General features: G+C 35.8%; 1 protein-coding gene across 4 annotated transcripts in view; it reads left to right on the forward strand.

Annotated features, from left to right (window-relative positions):
- The window catches only part of CFAP44 (cilia and flagella associated protein 44), a 105,683-nt gene that overhangs the window by 30,830 nt on the left and 50,960 nt on the right, over positions 1–23,893 (forward strand). For 3 of the 4 annotated variants that reach the window (XM_073231663.1, XM_073231664.1, XM_073231665.1), the window contains exons 14-21: positions 1,920–2,129; positions 2,932–3,042; positions 9,356–9,517; positions 10,556–10,792; positions 16,655–16,800; positions 17,360–17,630; positions 22,421–22,476; positions 22,639–22,801. In XM_073231663.1, coding sequence (XP_073087764.1) covers positions 1,920–2,129; positions 2,932–3,042; positions 9,356–9,517; positions 10,556–10,792; positions 16,655–16,800; positions 17,360–17,630; positions 22,421–22,476; positions 22,639–22,801 — 1,356 coding nt within the window. The remainder of the gene's footprint in view (positions 1–1,919; positions 2,130–2,931; positions 3,043–9,355; positions 9,518–10,555; positions 10,793–16,654; positions 16,801–17,359; positions 17,631–22,420; positions 22,477–22,638; positions 22,802–23,893) is intronic. The other variant, XM_073231666.1, reaches the window with a different exon arrangement.

Consider the following 23,893-nt stretch of genomic DNA (forward strand, 5'->3'; position numbering starts at 1 on the left):
CCTTACTGTTTTCAGTTGAAATCAAAGAGAATATGTTCCAGGCCTAAAATAGAAGTGGACATGGCTGGGAAGGAGGGGAATTTCATGATGGGACAACCAGAAGTACAATTCAGGCCAGGGAATGGAGGCAGAATGATGAGGCTAGAACAATTAGAAGCCACAGAGTGTTTAGATTATTACCAAATGTGGCTCATTCTTTGTCCTAATCTATTTACACTTTTACCTGAATCTTTCAGATACAGCCATGTAATTGAACGCTTCTCCTGTGTTGTGTAGTGCCTGCAGAAGTTTCCCTTTTCAGCCTTATATCCAAGTGGTAGTCACGGGATAGTATGGTAGAATTGAAACATCCCTTCTTTATACCCCCTTGCCTTTCTGGAAAATTCCACAACATTCTTTTAAACTCAGCTTAGTCAAACATCATGATTCTCGTTATTGTCTGTCTATCCCACCAGACTGTTCTTCATACTATATTCTTTGTCACCATACTATATTCTTTGCACTTCCAGTGCCTCTACTCTACAGTTACTGGTGCATTTAGATGCAGTAAGGATGTTTGATGAATGAACAGCATTCAACTGGAGTTGGATAGAGTACAGGGTTCTTATGCCCAATATTTTCATAACTACTGGCCTCAGGGATGATCACTGCTCTGTAAAATACCAGGGTGCTCATCTTTTTCCTGGTGGTTTCCAAAACAGCAGATTTAGTACATCAGACATTGCTAGATTTGTATTTCCAGCCCAGACTTCTCTAAGCTGCATACTATGTGATCTCCATTTTGAGATCTCAAATTCAACATGGACAAGACAAAATTCCTGATCTTCAGTTGACCCCAGCCACGTCTCCCTGCAAAACATAATGGCGACAACAAGCCACCCCTGTCTCCCAGTGTTTCCTGTCTCAGCCTGTCCTAGTCATCCTTGACACTGCCCTCTGCCTCATCCTGCATATCAGGTCACACCAGTTAGGTCTGTTATACCCCTCTCTAAACTGTGTCCACATGCCTCATCCCCATTGAACCGTAGGCTGCTGGAGCACAGTCACTGTCCTGGAGCAAGGCAGCCGCATCTTCAAAGGTCTCTCTCTCCATCCTATTTGGCCATCCCAGCTCTGTTTTCCACACTGCAGCTAGGACAAGTTTTCTGAAATAGCAAATTGGGTCATGTCACTACTGTCCCCAGATTCCCAACTAAAAACCTTTTAATGACTTCCCACTGCTCTTAGGATGAAAATTATCCTTAATGGACATGTAAGCCTCTTCATGACCTGGCGCCTGCTTCTCTCCTCCAGCCTCTTGTGGAAGCAATGTGCCCTTACTCAATCTGCTCCAGTCAAACTGTAACTTTTTCCTGAGTTACATTCTTTCCTGCCTCATGGCCTTTGCACAAGCCATATCCTCTCCCAGGAGTGCTTCTCCTACCTTCCTGTGCTTACTTAGTTCCTGGGCATCCTTCAGATCTCAGCTCCACCATCTCTTCCTTAAGGAAGTCCTCAGTCTTGGTCAGCTTATTTTGTATTAAATGCTCTCAGAGAATATGTTTCTTTCCTGTAGAGTTTATTTCACTTCATAATTCCACCCTCATTGGTGTGACTAATGTCTGTCCTCTCCACTAGACCACACCCTCTATGAAACCAGGGACTGAAACTGTTTAAGCTCACACTTGGGTTGCTGGTGATAGGCTCCTGACATGAGATAAACACTCCACCAACATTTGTTCATTGTTTGAATTGCCATTGACAACCCTTCTCAAGGTCAGCAGAGATAAGGAACTGTCCTAGACAGAGGTTGCCAGGAAGTGGAATAAGGAGTTGTCATTGGTCAATGTTAAATTACTTAAACCTAAATAAGAGTTTCTGTTATGTAGTACTTTATTATTTAACTAATTTCAGGTCCCTTACATTTAATTTTTGTCAAGGTAAGCTACACTGGAGCACAGATTGTTGCAGGATTCGAAGATGGGGTTGTTCGAATTCTTGAACTTTATGATCCCAAGGGACTCACAATTTTTGCAGGACGCAAGAAAATTTCAGAGGCAGATATTCATTTGAAACAGGTTTTCAAACCCCACACTGCTCCTGTCACTGCTTTAGCTTATGAACGTGATGGAGAAATTCTAGCCACAGGGGTAAGTTAGTAGATCTCCTTTGTTTCCTATTGAACCTTATTATAATAAGGCAAGATTGCTTTATTATATCATATTTATTATAATAATCTTGCCTTATTTATTTTTATTTTTATTTCATTATTTTATTTTGGTGTCATTAATGTACAATTACAGAAAGAACATTATGTTTACTAGGTTCCCCCCTTCACCAAGTCCCCCCACATACCCCTTCACAGTCACTGTCCATCTAATCTTGCCTTATTTTTGATGATGCCTTATTTGCTAATGTTAATTTTTGAGAATATACCCATATTTTGTTTTCTTTGTTCCCATATTCTTTCAGTGTAGTTTTTGCATGGCATTTAAAAATATTCTTATAAATCAAGTTCTAATGCTTATTTTGAGAATAGAAAATTTTGACTGGGAAGCACACATTATGTCTTATATATAATCAATATTTTATAGCATGGCTATATTCATATAGAGAATTGCCATAACTACAGAGAGTAGCATGCAAATGTTAATGCATTAATAGGTGAGCATATGCTTTGTGGAATTTTTTGTGAGTTCACCTATGTACAAGTCTGGTGATCATTTTTTCGTAACCACATGCTAGAACAAATGGTTTGTCAAATGTTCTCATGGAGAAAATGAAGCAAATATTTGAAATAAGAATTTTCTCAGGATAATCTGGGATATGTGGTCACTGCAGGTATAAGTACACAGTCATATAAGTACACATAAGTACTATGGCTATTGCATGTTTCTGTTTACTCCATGGAATAGATTTCAAATATTTAGCAGGTATTTATCTTTTTCTTAGAGTAAAGATAAAACCGTCTTCTTTTTTGATGTGGAAAAGAATTATAAGCCAGTTGGTTATATTACTACTCCTGGACCTGTTTGCCAGTTAACGTGGTCTTCAGTCTCTCATGTAAGTTATTATTATTTATCTTCATGCTTAAATCTCAATTGCTACGTAATGAAATGATCTGGAAGATGGAGACTAGCAGGTGGAATTATTAGCTCCCTACCTGGATCCTGCAGTGAGGGGCCGAGGATGCCGCACAGCTTGGCCAGCAGAGCACCACCACTCAGGAGCTCTACTTTCTGTCGCTTCCATACGCTGGTTAATTGGCCACGACTCTCTCTCAAAACCCTGAGTTATATCAGGCTTTGTTTCAACAATGGTGACTTGGCCAAATACATATGTCAGAATGTATTGATTTGGGTCTGTCAGTCCCTTTGACATTCAGAAGTCCAGTTCTAGGACCTGAGTGTGCTTGTCCTCATCTACTTATTTCCTCTCTTCTGGCCTCATTCCACCTCCATTTTCTGTTCTTAACTTCCATTGCTTCTTTTCTGACAACAGTTAGCGATTCAGTATTGATTACTAATCTCAGTCAATGCCACCAATTTCCCTAAATTTGAGCATAGGGTAAATCAGTCATCTGAATATTCAATGTCTAAACCAGGTGCTGTACTAGGTTCTAGGATAATAATAATAATACTGATGAACTGCATAAAAGTGTTGTCAGGATTTTTGGGGTAACATCTGAAATCTACTTTAAGCCCTTCTAAAGAAAAGGGCTATGAAAATACATCTAGAAAAGTATCTAGAAAAAAATTTAAATACTCATTGTTTTCATCTTTGCTAGGTACTGGTGATGGATTCACTAAATACTAGAAAACAGTCTCTTCTGAAGGAGAAAAAAATACACATTTAAGAAGTTAAACAACTATCATAACAATACAAGATTTCAATAGGGAATTGGGGACTCAAATATCAGGGGTACAGACCATATATGCTGGGAATATAGAGCAGAGACATATTGAGAAAGGGGGAAAGTTAGCATATGTTGTGTTAAAACATGAACATAGCATGTAATATTATGTGTATCCCCTCAGTCATTTCCCTAGGTACGAAGTCAAAAAGAAAACCAACATTTTCCAGGGGTTAGGAGTGCTGGGTGGGAAGGGGGTGGGTGTGCCTATAAAGGGGCAGCTCCACAGAGATCTTTGTGGTGAAGGGATAGTTTTACATATTGATTGCTGTGATGGTTACATGTATCTACACATGTGATAAAATGACATAGAACTATAAACGCATTACATGCTTTTGTCAATCTCCTAGTTTTGATATGGCATGAGAGGTAACCAACGGGAGAAATTGGGTGAAGGGCACATGACATGTATCTGTACTATCTTTGCAACTTGCTGGGAATCAATAATTATTTAAAAGTAAGTTTAAAAAAATAGTAGGCATTAGAGACTAAAAGCCCCCAACATAATTCAAAAGTCATTTCAGGCAATGTTACCAACTAGGTTTTATATTTCTAATATTATCTGGAAAGTACCAATATCAAAGTAAATTACCCTCATTTCATGATATATACTTGTATCAAATCATCACAGTTTTATACCTTACTTATACACTGTTGTATTTAAATTACATCTCAGTAAAGCCAGAGGAAAAATTAAATTGCCATATGTAACTATATGCTGCATACTTTGATTCTCCAAATAGCAGTATCTGTTAGCCCCCATCAGCTCAATGTCAGACTTCCTGCCTTCCTGAATCCACTGAAGCTTCTGCCCATTGTTTTGTATTTGCAATAAGGGTTCAGCACATATACACAAAGGAACATTATGCTTTCCACGGTCACTACCACGATCACTACCACGATCACTTTGGCAGCAGTGTGGAGAATTTACAAGGGAGTCAGATGAGAGGCAGGTGGATCTGTTGGGCAGCTGTGTTCCAGATAAGACATGACCCAGGGTTTGAATGACTATGTGGACAAGATATATATAGCAGGTAGAACTGATAGCACTTGGTGATCTTTTGAATTTCTGGGGATAATTTTGAGATATCTAAATGGAACTCATTAGAGTTTCTTGAGACATATTCTTCTGCATTATTCTGGGACTACCATTCTCCCTGATACCCAACCAGAAAATCTTGAGAGTCATTCTAGTCCCTTCCTGAGCCCTAAGCACCATGCCCTTCAGTGGTTCGCCAAGTCATATTGATGATGATGCATCCTACACATCTCTTCAATCTGTTTCCTCTATGTCCTTTTGGGTTCTCACATTTCATGCACTATGCTGTGAACCTGATATTTTCTGCCTAAAATGACTCTTTCTTCTTATCTTGGCATTTATCAATTCATTATTTTTTCACACACAGGTTGCTAATATTTTATTAAGCATTTTTGCATCTATGTTCATAATAGAATGATAATTTTCCCATTTGTAATGTCCTTGACAGTTTTGGAATAAAAGTATTTTTCATAAAAAAAGAGGTCATTTCTATTCTTTGGACCCGAATTGTTCTACATAGGAGGATTTTTAATAATGAATTAAATTTTTTCAATAGATGTAGGTCTATAAAGTGCTAAGAGAAGATAACTTCGAACTCACAATTTTATACACAGTCGTTAGTATCTTTCAAAAGTAAAGTAAACAATAAACAATAATGTGACCATTTGGAGGAAATGAACAAATTGTGTTCCCCCACAGCTTAGGGTTGTGTACCTGCTTTGCAGAATGTCAGGCTCATGTTTCTGCATTTTCCTTTTCTCTGAGATCTTGCCCCCTCAAGTCCTAACTTTCTTGCAGCTTTGAGCTTCAACTTCTGTCTCATCATCTCGGAGAGAATGCCTAAAGCTCTAGGACATTGCATTCTGTTTGGCTTCTAGGTTCCAAGCAGTAATTTGGCATATGTCCTTAGAAGAAAAAGTTGCAGAGAACATGCAGCTCACTTCACTTAGCTTCCCTTCTCTCTGGGATCTTGGCCCTTAGGCTCATGGCTGCTCTGGTTTCTCTCTAATGTCTTACACTAGATGTTTTAGCAAACTTCATATGGTACTGAATTCAGTTTACTAACACTGTATTAGGATGTTTGCATCTATGTTCATAAATGAGGTAGGGTGGTTATTTCTGTTCTCAAAGTTCTCATCATGTTTGTTATTAAGGTTATTCTCCAAAGATGAGTTAGCAAATATTCTTCATTTTCCATTTCCTTGATGAGTTTGTATTATATTAGAATTTTGAATGTTTGCAAGACTTTGTTAATGGAGTCACCTCAGCATGAAATTTTGGTTTCTTTTTTCTTAAGGACATTTTAAAGAACCAATTCAGTGTCTTCAGTGATTATAGTAATATTCAACTCTAGCTCTTAATTCAGTTTTTGTAAGCACATTTTTCCCCCTAAAAATATTGTTTCTTTTGAATTTTCAGATGTATTGTCCGTACCTCTCATAATACCTGAATGTCACAAGATCTGTAGTGATATGCTGTTCTTGCTTTTTATGTTTGCTATTTGTTCCTTCTCTCCCTCCCTCTTGTTAATTAATTTTGCTGGAGGTTTGTCAACAGTATTAGTGTTTTCAAAGAACTTTTGACTTTATTCTATTTTATGTTTTTTATTTCACTAGCTAAATTCTTTTATTATGTTCCTACATATTTTGTTTTTTTTTCCCCTAATTTTAAAAGATGGACATTTATACTCTATTAATTATTAATCTTCTGTATATACATCTTTACATGCACCTTTATAAAGCTGTAGGTTTCGTCTGTGTCCCAAAAGTTTGGATAATGTAGTATTTTCATCATTATTTTGTTCAAAATATTTTCTTAGTGTCTTTGACCTATGGGCCATTTAGAAGTATTTACTTAATTTGTAAACATGCAGAATTTCTAGTTATCATTTTATTATTGATTTCTTGCTTAATTGCATTTTAGCTGGAGAACAAACTACTTTAATTCTTTGAAGTTGGTTGAGGCAAATTTAATACATGCTTTTCATGTGCTTGAAAAGAATATGTATTCTTAAAACTTTATAGTTTTTGCATTTATTAGCTCAAGTTTTTAATGGCATAGCTAAATTGTCTATCTGATTTTGATTTTCTATTTGCTTGTTACTGAAAGAGATGTTTTAAAATCTTTTGTTTTGATTGCGTATTTTTTCTCTGTGGTTTTGTCACTCTTTGCTGTATATATTTTGAGGCCAAGGTTCCAGATAAATATAAATTTAAATTATCAATTTTCTGGTGAATTAAACATTTTGTTATTATGAGGTGACTTGTTTGCCTACAGTAATGTTTCCATTTTAGGTGCCTCTTTTGTAAACAGTGGGAGGTTTAAAAATCATGGACCAGATAATCTTTGTCTTTTAGCTGAAGCCTTTAATTCGTTTATAATCACTGTTATAATTTGTATTAAACAATCATATGTAATCACTTTTATAATCTGGACTAAATCTACCACCTTATTTACTGCTTACTTTTGTGCCCTCTTTTCTTTGTATTCCATCCCTGAGTGCTCCCAGCTGATGTTTATTTGCCTGCAGTGTTTAGCCAAGGACAGCTGGAGATAATACATTAGGGAAGATCAGCTCCTCCAAAACTGAGTGATTTAAACGGCCTCAACACATGTCTTGGGGGGGCTCAACAACTCTGTGATGTTGCTCTTATCAACTCCCTTTCACCCACAGTGACCATTTTAAAACTTTTCCTCTTCTTGAAGCTGCAAGCCTCCCATGCCCACTGTTAGCGTCACTTAATTCATTGAAAAACAAGGAGCCCACAGGCAGGATCCCTTCACCTTCCCACTGCCAAACATAAAATCCTGTGACCTCTGCACCCACCTGGTCCTCTTCCTGCCTTTACAATAGAGGTGCTGCCTCCCTGCCTCCTTGAGGCCAGTTCTACCTCTGGTCCTTTGGATTCTTTTCTCCCACTTTATTTCAAGATTTCACACTATTTGTTTTCTGTTTTCTGTCATATAAATTTTACCTGGATCATTTCCATCAGTATTTAAAAATATTCAAGTCTCTCCCACTTAAAAAAAAAGTTCCTTGACCCCATGTTCTCCTCCAGGTAGTACCCCGTCTTCCACCTCCTGATTTTTTCAAGAGGATTGATTATTCCCATGGGCTCCATTTCATTACATCCATTCCCTCCTGTACCTGCTGTCACTAGTTTCTAGTCTCATTCCACCAAATCAGCTCTTCTAAAGACACCAATTTTTATATCCATTTGGCATTTTAGTTCTTATCTTTCTTGACCTCTTTGCTTCACTTGACCCTGTTGATATTTTTTTCTTCTTTGAAATACCATCTCCCTTTGACTTTTGTGACAATATACTCACTGGTTCCTTCAACATCTTGTCGCTCCTTCCCAGTCTCCCTCATGCAGCTGTTGTGCAGTTTTATAAAGGCTCTGGCCCAGTACCTGTTCTCACTCTGTTCTCTGGACCCGGCGGAAACATCTGAGCCCACAACTTCCTTATCCTAAATCACAGGGTATTTGCACATGGTATTTCCCTTACATAGCACGCTCCCTCATGTAATTTTCTTCTCATTCTTCACCCTGAAGCTTAAGTAGCTCCTTCTCAGGAAGGTTTGCACAGCCTCCTTTGCTCTTGTGGCACCTCTTGTTGCAGTTAAAATTTACATGTATTTTTTTTGATTTGTTAAATGAAGGGCTTTCCCATTGGAAGTAAACTCCATAATGACAGAGACTGTACCTATTCTTATAATTTTACCCCAGCACTTTACAAACTGTCAAGTATGTAGTAGTGCATAGAAAATATAGAATGAAATGACTGAGTGAGTAAACATTTTGAATAATTTGTCTATGGAATATCAAGATGGGGACTTCCTATACATGGTTAAATGACATGATTTTGGACCTCAAGAGAAAAGTCGGGGCTAGAGAGATTAATTTGGAATCAATTGCATGTGAGTGATAATGAAGCCTTGGGTTAGCTGTGAGATTTCCCAGGGAGTGTTTATGGAGAGAGGAGAAGAGAGAAGAGGACAAAAACCTTGGGAACATCCACATTTAATGAACTCAGGTCGACAGAATGATTCCTTAAAGGAAGCAGAGACTGTGTACACACACCATCCTCACACTGCACATTTCCTTGGCAGGTCTCATTTTATTTTTCTGCCTTTTGAGTACATTTCATATTTCCCAACTGCATTTCTATAAGGGAAACAAATCTAAATCTAGTTTTAACATTTATTAATTAATAATGACATAATAAAATAATTGGCCTTAATAAATATATGTGGTGATTAATAAGATTAGCTTATTTTCAACAGTAAATGTAATGAGGAATTAGTATCTCTTTAAAATGGTTGATATACATAGAGATTATATTTTCCTTGGTTTATAATCTTTCAAATAATGCTTTAAAAATTTTGCCTAAATGTAAATGATTACTCCTTCTTGTTTCAGCCTGATAGTACTTTACTGATTATGTGTGAGAACGGCTATGTTCTTGAAGCTCCATTTCCAACCATAAAGGAGGAAGAGGAAGATCGCGATGTAGTTTCCTATGAAATCACCGACATGTGCATAAAATGTTTCCATTTCTCAAGTGTCAAATCTAAGATTCTGGTATGAGATATCACTGAAGCATTATCTTCTAATATTTTTTCTTTCTTAGCATATAAAATACCCTATGTTAAATTCTTGGGGAAATAATAAAGAAGTTGACATGGATCCTGACTTTAAGGAGCTTAGAACCTGGTAGACAGCAGCTACCTGTATGAAAGGCAGTAGTGAATAGATACTATGTCATAGTGCAAAGAAAACAATGTTGGGGTGTGCAGCGGAGAGACTTATACGGTTTTGATGAAGAAGTGAGAGGAGATCAGCATGGAGGTGACACTTGGCACCTAAAGGAGGGGAAGGACTTGAGAGATGACAGTGAGGAGGAAGGCAATGAAAGCTGGGAGAACATCCTGAGGGAAGGCAGAGTTGGAAGCGTTTCAGATGTTTTCAGGAAATGCCTGTGAAACAGAGGGATACCATTTGTGGAGGGATATGCCAGGAGTCTGTGACCAATGCATGGGGCTCCTTAAATACCACCAGAGATGTTCTGATTTAATTCTTATACCATTGGATCTATTATGAGATTTTGAGGAGGTAATTGATGTGATGAGATCATATAAATTAGAAAAATAATTCTGAAGGATAAAAAGAATAAAGAGATAAAACATAGGATATAGGGATGCCAGTGTTAGGAGGCTTTTGGCAGATAGATGCTGAGGGCCTGAATCACAATATTACTAAAGATAGAAACAACTTCCCTCCCGGACTATTTCTAATCCACCCAATTCATGGACCAACAGGGATAGACTCTGAGAGAAACTGTTTTAGCTCCTCTGTTAAGAAAAAAAAGTGACAGAATTTCTATAAAACTAGGATCAATGGGGGTAATACAGAAATGCAGTCATTTCAATGATTTGAAAATTTTAATCATAAAAAATATCCCCAAATTGATAATTATTTTTACATGACATTGTTCCATCAGAGCTGTGAGTTTTCCTGGGATTCTATCTTCCTTCTGCTTTCCTTGTCTTCCCAAATAGTGCAAATGAATGAATGAGTTACAGTTGCTTCTATATCTTCTTGGTATCTCTTTTGCAAAAGAGGTTAATAGAAATTGAAAAGAGAAAGAAACAAAAGGAGTTGAAGGAGCAGGAGAAGGAACTAAGGAAGAAGCAGCTAGACGCACAGATGCAAGCAGGTGAAGGGAAGGAATTCCAGATGGAGGAGGAGGGGGAAGAAGAGGAAGATGAGCCATTACCTGAAATTTTTATCCCATCCACACCCTGTCAGATTCTCTGTGGATTCTACTCGGAGCCAGGGAAGTTCTGGGTTTCTTTGGTGAGTAAACATATAATACATAATTTTTATCTCAGCCCTAATCTAATATAGCTTGTAGTCATTATTTTCCATTACATTCTTACTTTCTTGCTTTTATGGTAGGACTTCACTTACTGCTTTTGAAAGTGTGAATTTTGATGAATGAATGAGTTACAGTTGTTTTCATATTGTAATATCTCTTTTATGTCTGTTTATCTCTGTTACCAACTGTGACATTCATACATGTTCCAGGAAGTCAAAGGGAAGAAGAATCAAAGGTAGAAGGGCAAAAGCTAAGGGGTTTCCCAGCCAAGTCTGTTGTTTTTCAGTTTTGAAAATAACTGGAATTTTGAAAATAATGGCAGCACTATCCAGAAGAATTTTGCTTACATTTTCTATCCACAACTATGTTGTGTGGTCATATGGAAGTCTGGGAAGATAACATTTCTAGATAGTCATGTTGCCACCCTGAACAGAATTGGGACTTGGTTAATAAGGAAGAAGAGAAGAGTAGGTATCAGGGAGACAAATTTCAGGGACTGTCATAATGTTGTGACAATTATATCCTCTAATTATATATTTTCTGCCCTTAACATAAAACATTGCATTGATTTATTGCAAAGCAAGATTTCCTTCATTATAAATTAGTTGCAAACTTCAGCTCCATTCACCAAAAAAGCAGTAACTGACAAAAGCATATGTAGAAGATTATCACTAATTCATATCTGGCCCCAAATCTTTGTCCAGTCCAGGACACAGACTAGCGAAGGGTGATTGTGATGAGGAGTGATGAGCATTAACTCCTTTCCTCTCCAGCTTGTCCTAGAAATATATCTTTGATAGCAACTTGTAAGAAGGCAAGTAGCAAGAGGGATAGAACCTTACCTTACAACTCCATTTATTCATGCCTTTACCCTTTGTCTGCTCTGCTTTTTGAAACCATTATTGATGGCTGCTGTTGTATGGGGCTCAAGGGATGAAGGGATAAAAAGATGGGTTTCCTCATACCATGAGGGAGAGAGGCATAGGAACAGCTGTAATACAGTGTGATAGAGGTCTAGTGTCTGGAAACATACACACACAGATGGCTTATTTAACAAACATACTTAGGGTTTCTGGATAAATATTACATGGGACATACTTAGACTAAAAATGTATTGTCTGTCTGAAATTCAGATGTAATTGGGCATCTTGAATTTTTATTTGCTAAATATGGAAACCTGCTTATTCTGTACCAGGCACTCTTCTAAGTGATTTGTTAACCACCCTGTAAAATAAGTGCTTTTATAATTTGCATTTCATATAAGAAGAAACCAAGGCATGGGGAAGGAAATTAAATAGCTGACAGAGACCCTGACACTAACTCTGCTTGATCCAGATGTCTGCCCTCAACCAAGCGGATGCTGCAGGAAACCAGTCTTTGTTTAGAGTCATGAGCACAGTTCTCAAATCAGTACTCATACTGCAGGCAGGTCACTTCCTCCAGCCACTTTCACTTCCTCACTTTAAAAATTATCACATTAATTCATTCTTCTTCCTTCAAACATTTTGCACTTTCCTTCATTTTCTATCTCACTTTTCACTGAGAAAATAAACTAAAGCAATCAGGTGGAATTTCCTTATCTTGCCTCAATCAGATCCAACCATCTACCATGAGGGATCCATGTCTGCTTTGCCTATTGTTAGAACTGGGGAATGGTCCCCTGCATCTTTCCAGACACTGTTCCAAAAGACCTCTCTCACTTCCAAAGATTTTGATGCTGAAATAAACCACCTGTATCATCAGCTTCTCTCTGTTTACTCAGTTCTTACTGTCAGCATATAAACATGTTTTAGAACTGATCATCTTAAAATATTTTCCTTAACCACTTTCCTTCCCCTCCTTTTACAGATGATCTTACAGATCATACTATATTAATACAATTTGATGTAAATTTATTCTTTTACTAGTTCCAGAGAAAAAGAGATCTTTGAGCACATTACATACTTTAATGCTATGGATCCTTCCCTCCCCATTCCCTCTTTATATAACCATTTGTATCCCCAAAAGGCATTTTGCAACTGTTTTATATTGTTGATAGCATTTTGGCTTACCCATTTTCATGCTAATTCCTGTCTATATCTTTGTAATTATAACTTCTACCTAAAAAATTGTCTTTAATATTTTCTTTAGTGTAGGTCTGCTGATGCCAAATTCTCTCAGTTTTGGGGCTCTTATATTTTTGGTTTTGAAGAGTCTTTATTTTGCCTTTATAAAATTACATTTTTGCAGCATGTTTTCTTTTCACAACTTTGATATAATTTTATCAGCTTTTGTCTTCTATTCTGCCAGCTGCATCTTTTTGTCATTTCTTTGAAACCTAACATATCTTTTTTCTCTGTTTCCTTTTAAGATTTTGTGTTAAAAGGTATAATTTCTTCATAATTATCCTGCTTGTGGTTCATAGCATTTCTTGAATTCCAACATATTTTTATTCAGTTTTGGAAAATTCTCAGCCATTATCTACTGCCGTTTTGCTTCTGGCCCACCTTTTTGCTTTCTTCTTCTGGGAGTCCAATTTTACATATATTAACCCTTATCACTACAGCCCATAAGTATGTTACGTTCCTATTTTTTTCTTTTTGTATTTCCAATCCTTCTTTTCTCTGTCCTGATTTAGACTATTTTTTTCTGATCTCTGTGCTAGCTTCATAATTCTAGCTGTATTTAGTTGCTTTTAAACAATCTGTTGAATTTTTGATTTCCATAATTTTATTTTTCAGTTCTAGAATTTTCATTTTTTTCATTATTTACTTTTCTAAAGATTCCAGTTGACTTCTAAAATTTTCTATATTGCCTTCAAAATCCTTAAATATATTAATCGTAGTTATTTAAGTCCTTTTAGAAAATACCACTATTGATATGTTTTGTGATTTTTTTCTTTGATCTGTTCTTTCTTTCCTCTTCACCTGTTTCATCCACCTCCCTCCCCTGTGGCAGCCACTAGTTTGTTCTGTGTTTGAGTCCATTTTAATTTTGTTTTGTTTTTTAGATTCCACATATAAATGAAATCATATGGTATTTATCTTTCTCTGACTTACTTCACTTAGCATAAAACTCTCTAGGTGCATCCATGTTGTCACAAATGGCAATATTTCATTCCTTTTTCATAGCTGGGTAATATTCTGTTGTATATATCACATCTCTTTTATCCATTCATCTATCAATATGTTGTTTTGGCTATTGAAAGTAATGCTGTGATAAACATAGGGGTGCATATATCTTTTTGGATTAGCAATTTTGTTTTCTTCAAGTAAATTCCCAGAAGTGGAATTACTGGGTGATATGATATTTTTAGTTTTAGTTTTTTGAGAAACCTCTATACTACTACTCATAGGGGCTGCGCCAATTTGCAATTCCATCAACAGTGTATGACGGTTCTCTTGTCTCCACATCCTTGCCAGCACTTGTTATTTCTTGTCTTGGTGATATTAGCCATTATTACTGGTGTAAGGTGTGGTTTTGATTTTTTTTATTTCCCTGATGATTAGTGGTGTGGAGTAACTTTCATGTGTCTGTTGGCCATCTGTATATCTTTTTTTGGAAAAAATGTCTGTTTAGGCCCTCTGCCAATTTTTTAAATCAGATTATTATTATTTTTGGGGGTTAAGTTGTGCGAGTTATTTATATGTTTTGGATATTAGCCCCCTATTAGATATACCATTTGCAAATATATTCTCCCATACAAAAGGTTGACATTTTGTTTTGTTGATGGTTTCCTTTGCTGTGCAGTAGCTTTTTAGTTTGATGAAGTCCCAGTGGTTTATTTTGCTTTTTTTCCCCTTGCCTCAGGAGACATATCCACAAAAAAGTTACTAGTGCTGATGTTCAAGAGTTTACTGCCTATGTTTTCTTATGGTTTTATATTTAGGACTTATATTTAAGTCTTTAGTCCATTTTGAGTTTTTGTGTATGGTTTAAGACAGTGATCCAGTTTCATTCTTTCTCATGTAACTGTCCAGTTTTCACAACATTTATTAAAGAGACTACCTTTTCCCATTGTATGTTCTCACCTCCTTTGTCATTTATTAATTGGCCATACAGGTATGGCTTTCTTTCTGGGCTGTCCATTCTGTTTCATTGGTCTATGTATCTGTTTCTGTGTCAGTGCCATACTACTATAGCTTTGTAATAGAGTCTGAAATCAGGGAGTGTAATACACTCAGCCTTGTTGTTCTTTCTCAAAACTGTTGGGGTTATTCATAATTGTGGTTCCACACAAATTTTAGAATTTTTTGCTCTAGTTCAGTTAAAAATGCCTTTTGTATTTTGATAGGGATTGCACTAAAACTACAGATTGCTTTGGGTAGTATGGTCATTTTAACAGTGTTAATTCTTCCTATCCATGAGCATGGAATAACTTTTATTTATGCCTTCTTCAATTTATTTCATCAACATCTTATCAGAATATAGGTCTTTTACCTCCTCAGTTAAATTTATTTCTAGGTACTTAATTCTTTTTGATTGTTATAAATAGGATTGATTTCTTAATTTCTCTTTCTGTCAGTTCATTATTTGTATATAGAAATACAACAGATTTCTGTAGATTGATTTTGTATCCTATGAGTTCACTGAATTCATATGTTCTAGTAGTTTTTTACTATAGTCTTTAAGGTTTTCTGTATTCAGTATCATGTCATCTGCATATAGCAAAAATTTTGCTTCTTCCTTACCAACTTGGATGCCTTTTATTTCTTTTTTTTACCTGATTGAAATGGCTAGGGCTTCCAGTATTACGTTGAATAAAAATGGTGAGAGTGGAGATCCTTTCTTTTTCCTGATCTTAAAGGAAAAGCTTTTACCTTTTCACTACTGAGCATGATGTTGGTTGTGGGTTTGTCATATATGGCCTTTATGACATTAAGGTATGTGCCCTTTATATCCATTTTGTTGAGAGTTTTTATCACGAATGGACGCTGAATTTTGTCAAATGCTTTTTCAGCATCAATGGAGATGACTATATGGTTTTTATTCTTCCTTTGATTGATTTGTGGATTAAATCCCACTGTTGTAGTGAATGATCCTTTTAATGTATTTTTGAGTTTGGTTTGCTAATATTTTTTTGAGAATTGGTTTGTTTTTTATAACTTTTTATCAAGTCTTGTCTTCCCTAGTATGCCTAATATGGAAAACAGTAACACCAACTTGAGTCTCTGTATGTTGCCACTGTCCCCTAGAGATTTAGGATTTTTAGCTGCTTTTCAGAACCAAAAATAAATCATTTCATCTAGTCAGTGATTAAGATGACTTGAAATTAGGCTTTACTTTCTGTGAGATCCAGTGTATTTTTTAGTTTACTCGTACATATAGGGGATAGTGCTCCAGAGTTGCAATAGAAAGCCCAGTGGAAGTGTTATGTCATCTCCTCCTCCTTGGAGGGCCCTGGGATTCTTTCCCTCTCTCTAAGCCAGTGAGACTCAAATAGCTCTGCTGAGTTTAGCTTCTTAGCTGAAACATTCAGGATTGAAGTTGCCTCAAGGAGAAAACAATGGCTGAGACTGAAAACCATCTCTGTAAGCCAACACCCACAAAACTCTTCCATTAAGCACTGCTTATTCAGAATAATACTTGAAATAACACGGAATTTAGTAGGTAGTCAGAGGTAATCTCTCTGGCATTGACTATTAAGTATGAACAAATCATCACCAATCATTTTATTATATAGTTGCATATAAATGTACAATGGAGATGCTTTATAAAACCTATCAGAGAAATAATATCAAAATAGCTGCTTTAATATATATATCTTACGTTTTAAAATTCAAAATAATAAAAAAATCCTCATGTAGTCATTCATATCTTATAATCAAGCATCACCTTCTATGTTATTTATCTCTTTCCAGGGTGGCTATGATTCTGGTTTTCTATATCACTGTCAGTTCCCCCCATATAACGAAAACTGTGATTTTACAGAAGAAAATGATGAGCCTTTTGATTTTCGTGTTCTTGAGGATACAGAGGATAATCCCATCCAAACTATCACTTTCAGGTGAACAGAGTTTCAGAATGCTTTAAAAAAACTATATCCAGTTAGTGTCCAGGTTTTGTCCATTATGAATATTACTAATTTTTAAGGATCTGTCCAAATGGAGGGTTACTGAAACTGTTTACTTAACTAAATCAAATGAACAAATAGAATCAAAGGTAATTCTGAAACTATATTTCAATCCCCTGTATCAAATATTATGTCAGAATTTTTGCTTATTGCACAACCATATGGATTTACTTCCTATTACTTAGGCAGATACTACTTTGCTGTCAGATAGTGATGGTTTAGGGTTAGAATGATTCTAGAGAAATCATAAATTGAATTATTAGACCTTAATAATTGAAAGTTAAGCATATATAGTCATTCTATTGAAGACTAACTGTAATAGTTCCAAATGTCAAGTTGGCCTTTTCCCTTCTATCCTTTTATATTAGTTTGCTAGGGCTTCAATGTATGAATTTGTGGGGGACATAATTAATTCACAACACATTTGTTAGTAAAAATTTAGACATTTGTCAATTAATTAAAAAATTTCAGATTGACTTTTTTTGTTTTATAGTATTAATCAAGATATGATGTTTTGCGGAATGCAGAATGGAGCAATTCGCATCTACATCCTAAGTCAGAATGATCTTTCACTGAATCATATGGTGGGCTACTGGAACTGCAATATGCATGACAATAATTATGGATGTATTAAAGGCATCTCTACTAGCTTTGATGACCGTTTCTTGGTGACTGTTGGGGCAGATAGTAATATCTTTGTTTTCAGCATTATTTCTGAATTTGAGTTAAAGAAAGGCATCAAAGCCAAAGTACCGTCTCCCAGGGTAGGTAACCAACTTATATAACAAAAAACACTTTATTTTAAAGTTGTGATGTTATAATTGCTCATATCCCTTAAAAATTGAAAATTATTTAGGCACATTTACCTTATATTCTACTCTTCCTACCAGTACAATAATTTTGACTTTCTGATACCTCTATTTTCAAATATTAAAGGCGTTGAATTCCCTTTATTAATAAAAGCATAGAAGTCCCCAGATTAAAAAGACTGAGTTAATTTTCCTGTATCAATCACTTTCTTGATTAAAGTTTTCATTTTCAAAATACAATTTTTTTCAGATATATATTGTTTTTCATTTATTCATTTATTGAAAGGGCATATATGTAATGTACACAATAATTTGTGCCTTTGAAAGAGTTATAAAAATATTATTGTCTTTAGTATTAGAAAATGACTATGTGGGTCATGATAAAATATTATAGGTAAATTATTCTGTTCTTAGGAAGAATACATTATTGGCTTTGTAATGATGATTGAGGGTTCAGAGCCCCAAATTATATCTTTTGCCCTGTCACAGGACTTGAAATTCTATGATCAAAGTGGTTTCTTTGGAGAAAAGTCATTAACAATTGTTAGAATTGTTACCAAAGAATGAAGACTTACGTTAAGAAGACCAAAATTAAAATTCCTATGAACACATTGGCTTCTTATTTAACAGGTAGCCAACTTCAAAAGAACATAGGGAAAATTTGAGCAGGTAGATTGTCACTAATAGCAGCAAAATTTGGAGAATGGACAGTTGTCTAAAGAGGTCCAGTTGAGGAAGAAGAATTACAGAAGGCAAGGTATATAAACAAGAAGAACATCTTTCTACCTAGTGCCAGCTCTCTCTATGGAAACCCATATGGGATAGAAAAAAAATCCATTACACATTTGTTCATTTATGACCATAATCAATATTTATTTTTATTTTTATTTTTGGGGGGTCATTATTATACACTTACATCAAAAACATTGTGGTTACTAGATTCCCCCCATTATCAAGTCCCCAACACATACCCCATTAGTCACTGTCCATCAACATAGTAAGATGCTATAGAGTTATTACTTGTCTTATCTGTGCTATACTGCCTTCTCTGTGCCTCCCACCCACTACATTATGTGTGGTAATCATAATGTCCCTTCTCCCCCTTCTCCCTCCCTTCCCACCCATCCTCCCCAGTCCCTTTCCCTTTGGTAACTGTTAGTCCATTCTTGGATTCTGTAAGACTGCTGCTGTTTTGTTCCTTCAGTTTTTTTCTTTGTTCTTATACTCCACAGATGAGTGAAATCATTTGGTACTTGTCTTTCTCTGCCTGGCTTATTTCACTGAATGTAATACCCTCTAGCTCCATCCATGTTGTTGCAAATGGTAGGATTTGTTTTCTTTTTATGGCTGAATAATATTTGTGTATATGTACCACATAATCTTTATCCATTCATCTACTGATGGACACTTAGGTTGCTTCCATTTCTTGGCTATTGTAAATAGTGCTGTGATAAACATAGGGGTGCATCTTTCTTTTTCAAACTGGGCTCCTGCATTCTTAGGGTAAATTCCTAGGAGTGGAATTCCTGGGTCAAATGGTATTTCTATTTTGAGTTTTTTGAGGAACCTCCATACTGCTTTCCACAACGGTCGAACTAATTTACATTCCCACCAGCAGTGTAGGAGGGGTTCCCCTTTCTCCACATCCTCATCAACATTTGTTGTTGTTTGTCTTTTGGGTGTTGGCCATCCTAACTGGTGTGAGGTGATATCTCATTGTGCTTTTAATTTGCATTTCTCTGATGATTAGCAATGTGGAGCATCTTTTCATGTGTCTGTTGGCTATCTGAATTTCTTCTTTGGAGAAGTGTCTGCTCAGATCCTCTGCCAATTTTTTAATTGGATTATTTGCTTTTTGTTTGTTGAGGTACATGAGCTCTTTGTATATTTTGGATGTCAACCCCTTATTGGATATGTCATTTATGAATATGTTCTCCCATACTGAGGATACCTTTTTGTTCTGCTGATGGTGTCCTTTGCTGTACAGAAGCTTTTCAGCTTGATATAGTCCCACTTGCTCATTTTTGTTTTTGTATCCCTTGCCCAGGAAGATATGTTCATGAAGAAGTTGCTCATGTTTATATTGAAGAGAGTTTTACCTATGTTTTCTTCTAAGAATTTTATGGTTTCATGACTTACATTCAGGTCTTTGATCCATTTCGAGTTTACTTTCGTGTATGGAGTTAGACAGTAATCCAGTTTCATTCTCTTACATGTAGCTGTCCAGTTTTGCCAACAACAGCTGTTGAAGAGACTGTCATTTCCCCATTGTATATCCATGGTTCCTTATCATTATTAATTGACGATATATGCTTGGGTTAATATCTGGACTCTCTATTCTGTTCCACTGATCTATGGGTCTGTTCTTGTGCCAGTACCAAATTGTCTTGATTACTGTGACTTTGTAGTAGAGCTTGAAGTTGGGATGAGAGATCCCCCCTGCTTTATTCTTCCTTCTCAGTCATAATCAACATTTCTTAAGTCACTGAAGCAGAGTCTGCTTTTAAGAAGGCAAAATAAAAAAGAACTGAATAAACAAGGGCTAAGCTCTGCATAGGTCAAAGCTTCTTACTGTACTTACAGTACTTACTATTCTTTATTATCAACTGGGGAGCCCTCAAAAGTACAGCTGTCTGAGTACTACCCAAGATCAAGTAAATCAGAATTTCTGAAGGTGAGGCCCAGGCTTCAGTATCTTATAAAACATCTCTCTTCCTCCCCCTGCCCCTGTGATTCTATATGCAGTGAGGATTGAGAACAATTGGCATGTATTTTGGGACTGTTGGAAGCACCGTTGTTTTAACTCAAACATACTGTGAACAGCTGAGGCCAGGAGATAGTTGACTGAGTATCAGTGCCAAATCTTGGAAATCACACTGCTATTAGAGAACAAAGGGGCTTAGCTCTGGGCAACACAAAAGTAAAAAATAAAATAAAATTCAATCAAGTTACATGCTAAGTGATTAACAGTAACTACAATGTATTAGCCATCATTGTCTCTTGCATTGGTCATGTTTTAGGACTTCACCTTTACTAAAATCATAAACCTTGTCTTACAAACATACTTGTAGTTACATTTCATATGTATAAAGACTAATATAGTAATAAAACAACTTGGTCAAAAGACAGTCTTTATTGCTTTACAATGCATGACAGCAAAACAGAGCTATCTGTTATGAAAGAGAATAGACAATAAACAAGTTCAGTTTTACTTAACAGCTGATTAGATGGGACTCTGTTTAGTTCACCAGGTCATAATTCTTCTTCCTTAACAGCCTAAGAATTTTACAACACAGCACCTGAATAAACAGAGTATTTTTAAGTGATTTACTTTACAGTTCCCCTTAATTTAAACTGGTTTCCTTTCTAAAGGGAGATTCCTATTTCTTATTTCACACCTTTCTTTCTCAAGGAGGGGAATTACATTATTCTGTGCATTTCCCACTGTAGCCTTCTTTTGATAAGGCCAAGTGAATGCTTAGTTAAAATATTATATATATATATATATATTTTGAGAGGGCATCTCTCATATTTATTGATCAAATGGTTGTTAACAACAATAAAATTCTTTATAGGGGAGTCAATGCTCAATGTACAATCATTAATCCACCCCCAGCCTAATTCTCATCAGGTCTCCAATCTTCTGAAGCATAACGAACAAGTTCTTACATGGTGAACAAATTCTTACATAGAGAATAAGTTCTTACATGGTGAACAGTACAAGGGCAGTCATCACAGAAACTTTCGGTTTTGATCACTCATTATGAACTATAAACAATCAGGTTAAATATGAATATTCGTTTGATTTTTATACTTGATTTATATGTGAATCCCACATTTCTCCCTTTATTATTATTATTATTATTATTTTAATAAAATGCTGAAGTGGTAGGTAGATGCAAGATAAAGGTAGAAAACATAGTTTAGTGTTGTAAGAGAGCAAATGTAGATAATCAGGTGTGTGCCTGTAGACTATGTGTTAATCCAAGCTGGCTAAGGGCAATAAAACATCCACGGATGCAGAAGATTTCTCTCAAAATAGGGGGGGTGAGGTTCTAAGCCTCACCTCTGTTGATCCCCAATTTCTCACCTGATGGCCCCCCTGCGACTGTGCCTGTCTTAGGTTGTTCCTCCCTTGAGGAATCTTATCTGTCTCTGGCTAACCAGTCATCTTCCAGGGCCATACAGGGAGATGTAAAGTTGGTAAGTGAGAGAGAAGCCATATTGTTTGAAAAGGTTAGCTTTTTACTTCTTTGCAGATTTATGCCCTGTGGCTTCTATGCCCAGCATTTGTCTTGAGTATATATATTTATATATATAAAATATATATATATACATATTTTTAAAACTCTTCCTAGTATACTCATGAGGTATTTGGGGGAAATCATGTATGTATGTTAAGTAACAGCATTTTAAAATAAATGACCTAGAAAATTTTTATATGTTTTCTTTATTAAAAACACATAATACTAGTATGTCACATTTTAGAAAGGAGTTATAGTGATGTTGACATTTAACATTCATATTAGGTTTTAAGACTTTTCTACGTATCCCTTTAAATGAAGCAGAAACAAATAAGTTTAGTCAACTGAAAATTTTCCCCTAGTTTATTTTTTGTGAAAGTACTTCGTAAGCCTACAGTTGTTAAAATTGGTAAGGAGAAAAACTATTCAATTTGCTACTTACTAGATATTTTAAGAGAAACATGAAGTTTAAAATGGCTACCTTTTATTCCCCTTCCACAGTTTGGAATTGAAACAGAGCCAATTCCAGAAGATATTGAAGATCCCAAAGCCTACAGGTATGAGAATTTTTGATAAATACTGACTGGGCCTGAGCTTTTGCAAAACGAATCAACATTTTATGGAAGTTGACCATGTTGGTTTTCAAATGATTAAATACTAATTTTCTCTTCTGCTATTTCTGCATCCTCAACTATTACCCTTTAAATTTCTGTTTTCAGCATTGAGAATGCTAGAAGAAAAAGAGAACATGACAAGTTAATGGAAGAAGTAGAAGAAATAAAGGCTGGGAAGAGAGAGCAACTCAAAGTTTTGAGGAATGAATTTTGTAAATTACTAGAAATGAACAAAGAATTGCCAAAGCATATGCAGTTTAAACGGACAGTAAGCCTAGAACAAATTTGATATTAATTTTAACATATACTGTTTTTGGGTCAAGACTGCTATTTTGCCAACAACTAGAAACATTTAAACTCACCTTTAGGTTTCCCTTTATCTGCCCTGTCAGTGTGTCAGCAGCAATTAAAGTGTTGTACGACCTGACGCACAATTTGGTTTGGATACGGGTGAACCTCTTTACATAATACAAAGTTTATTTCTGGATTTAGCTCCTCATTTGTTTTATGTAACAACCTAAGATATAAGTACAGGTTTGAATCTGGTTATCTTCCCTTACCATATGTAGCCAAGATATATAACTTTTAGATAGGTGTGTATATAATTTGATTCTCTGTGATCCTATTTCTATAATTCATCAGATCTATTGAAAAGATAGTACCTGGTTGATCCACAAAGTTTCTAAAATATGACTTAGTATAGTTGTAGTTATGGGGACAACCACTCAATTAAGCTAATTTTATATTAATTTTTGTGTGTGACTTATTGCAAAGCTTCATCTACTTGCTAGTGATTATTTTTTTTTAATTTTGTATTTCTTCCTAAATGGAATTTCTGTCAAGAGCCTAGTCAAATGAAAACCCGAAATTTCTCATGCTACTATACCTGTGGTTTGCTAAGTCCTGTAACTCTACAAGCACTTAGCCATTTTCACATGAGAAATGCTTTGGTGGAATTATAATGGTTAACTCACTGTATTGGTTAATAGACCAACTCAAAATGATTAAAAGATGTTTATGCTATTTTACTAAGAAAAAGGTTGACACAGAGTACAGATAACATAATTCAAAATAAGCAACAACCGAAGGCAAGTTCTGTGGCTACGCATTTATATTCACCATTACTTAAAACACACACACCTCTGGAAAGAATAATTTCTTCTTACAACTTAGTGTGAATGAAGCCCCTGATATTTTTCCAGGGAGTGAAGGTCACAAACATGAGGTCTCTAAGTCTCCTTACACGAAAAATGGCCCCCTTGGTGAAGGACATTCAGCCATGTTTGAGGATGCCAAGAAGACACTGAAGATTTTGTTATCTTTCCTGGGGGGGTGGTCACATGGGAGAGGACATTCAGCT

This window comes from Manis javanica, chromosome 3 (assembly GCF_040802235.1).
Source record: "Manis javanica isolate MJ-LG chromosome 3, MJ_LKY, whole genome shotgun sequence".
Taxonomy (NCBI): domain Eukaryota; kingdom Metazoa; phylum Chordata; class Mammalia; order Pholidota; family Manidae; genus Manis; species Manis javanica.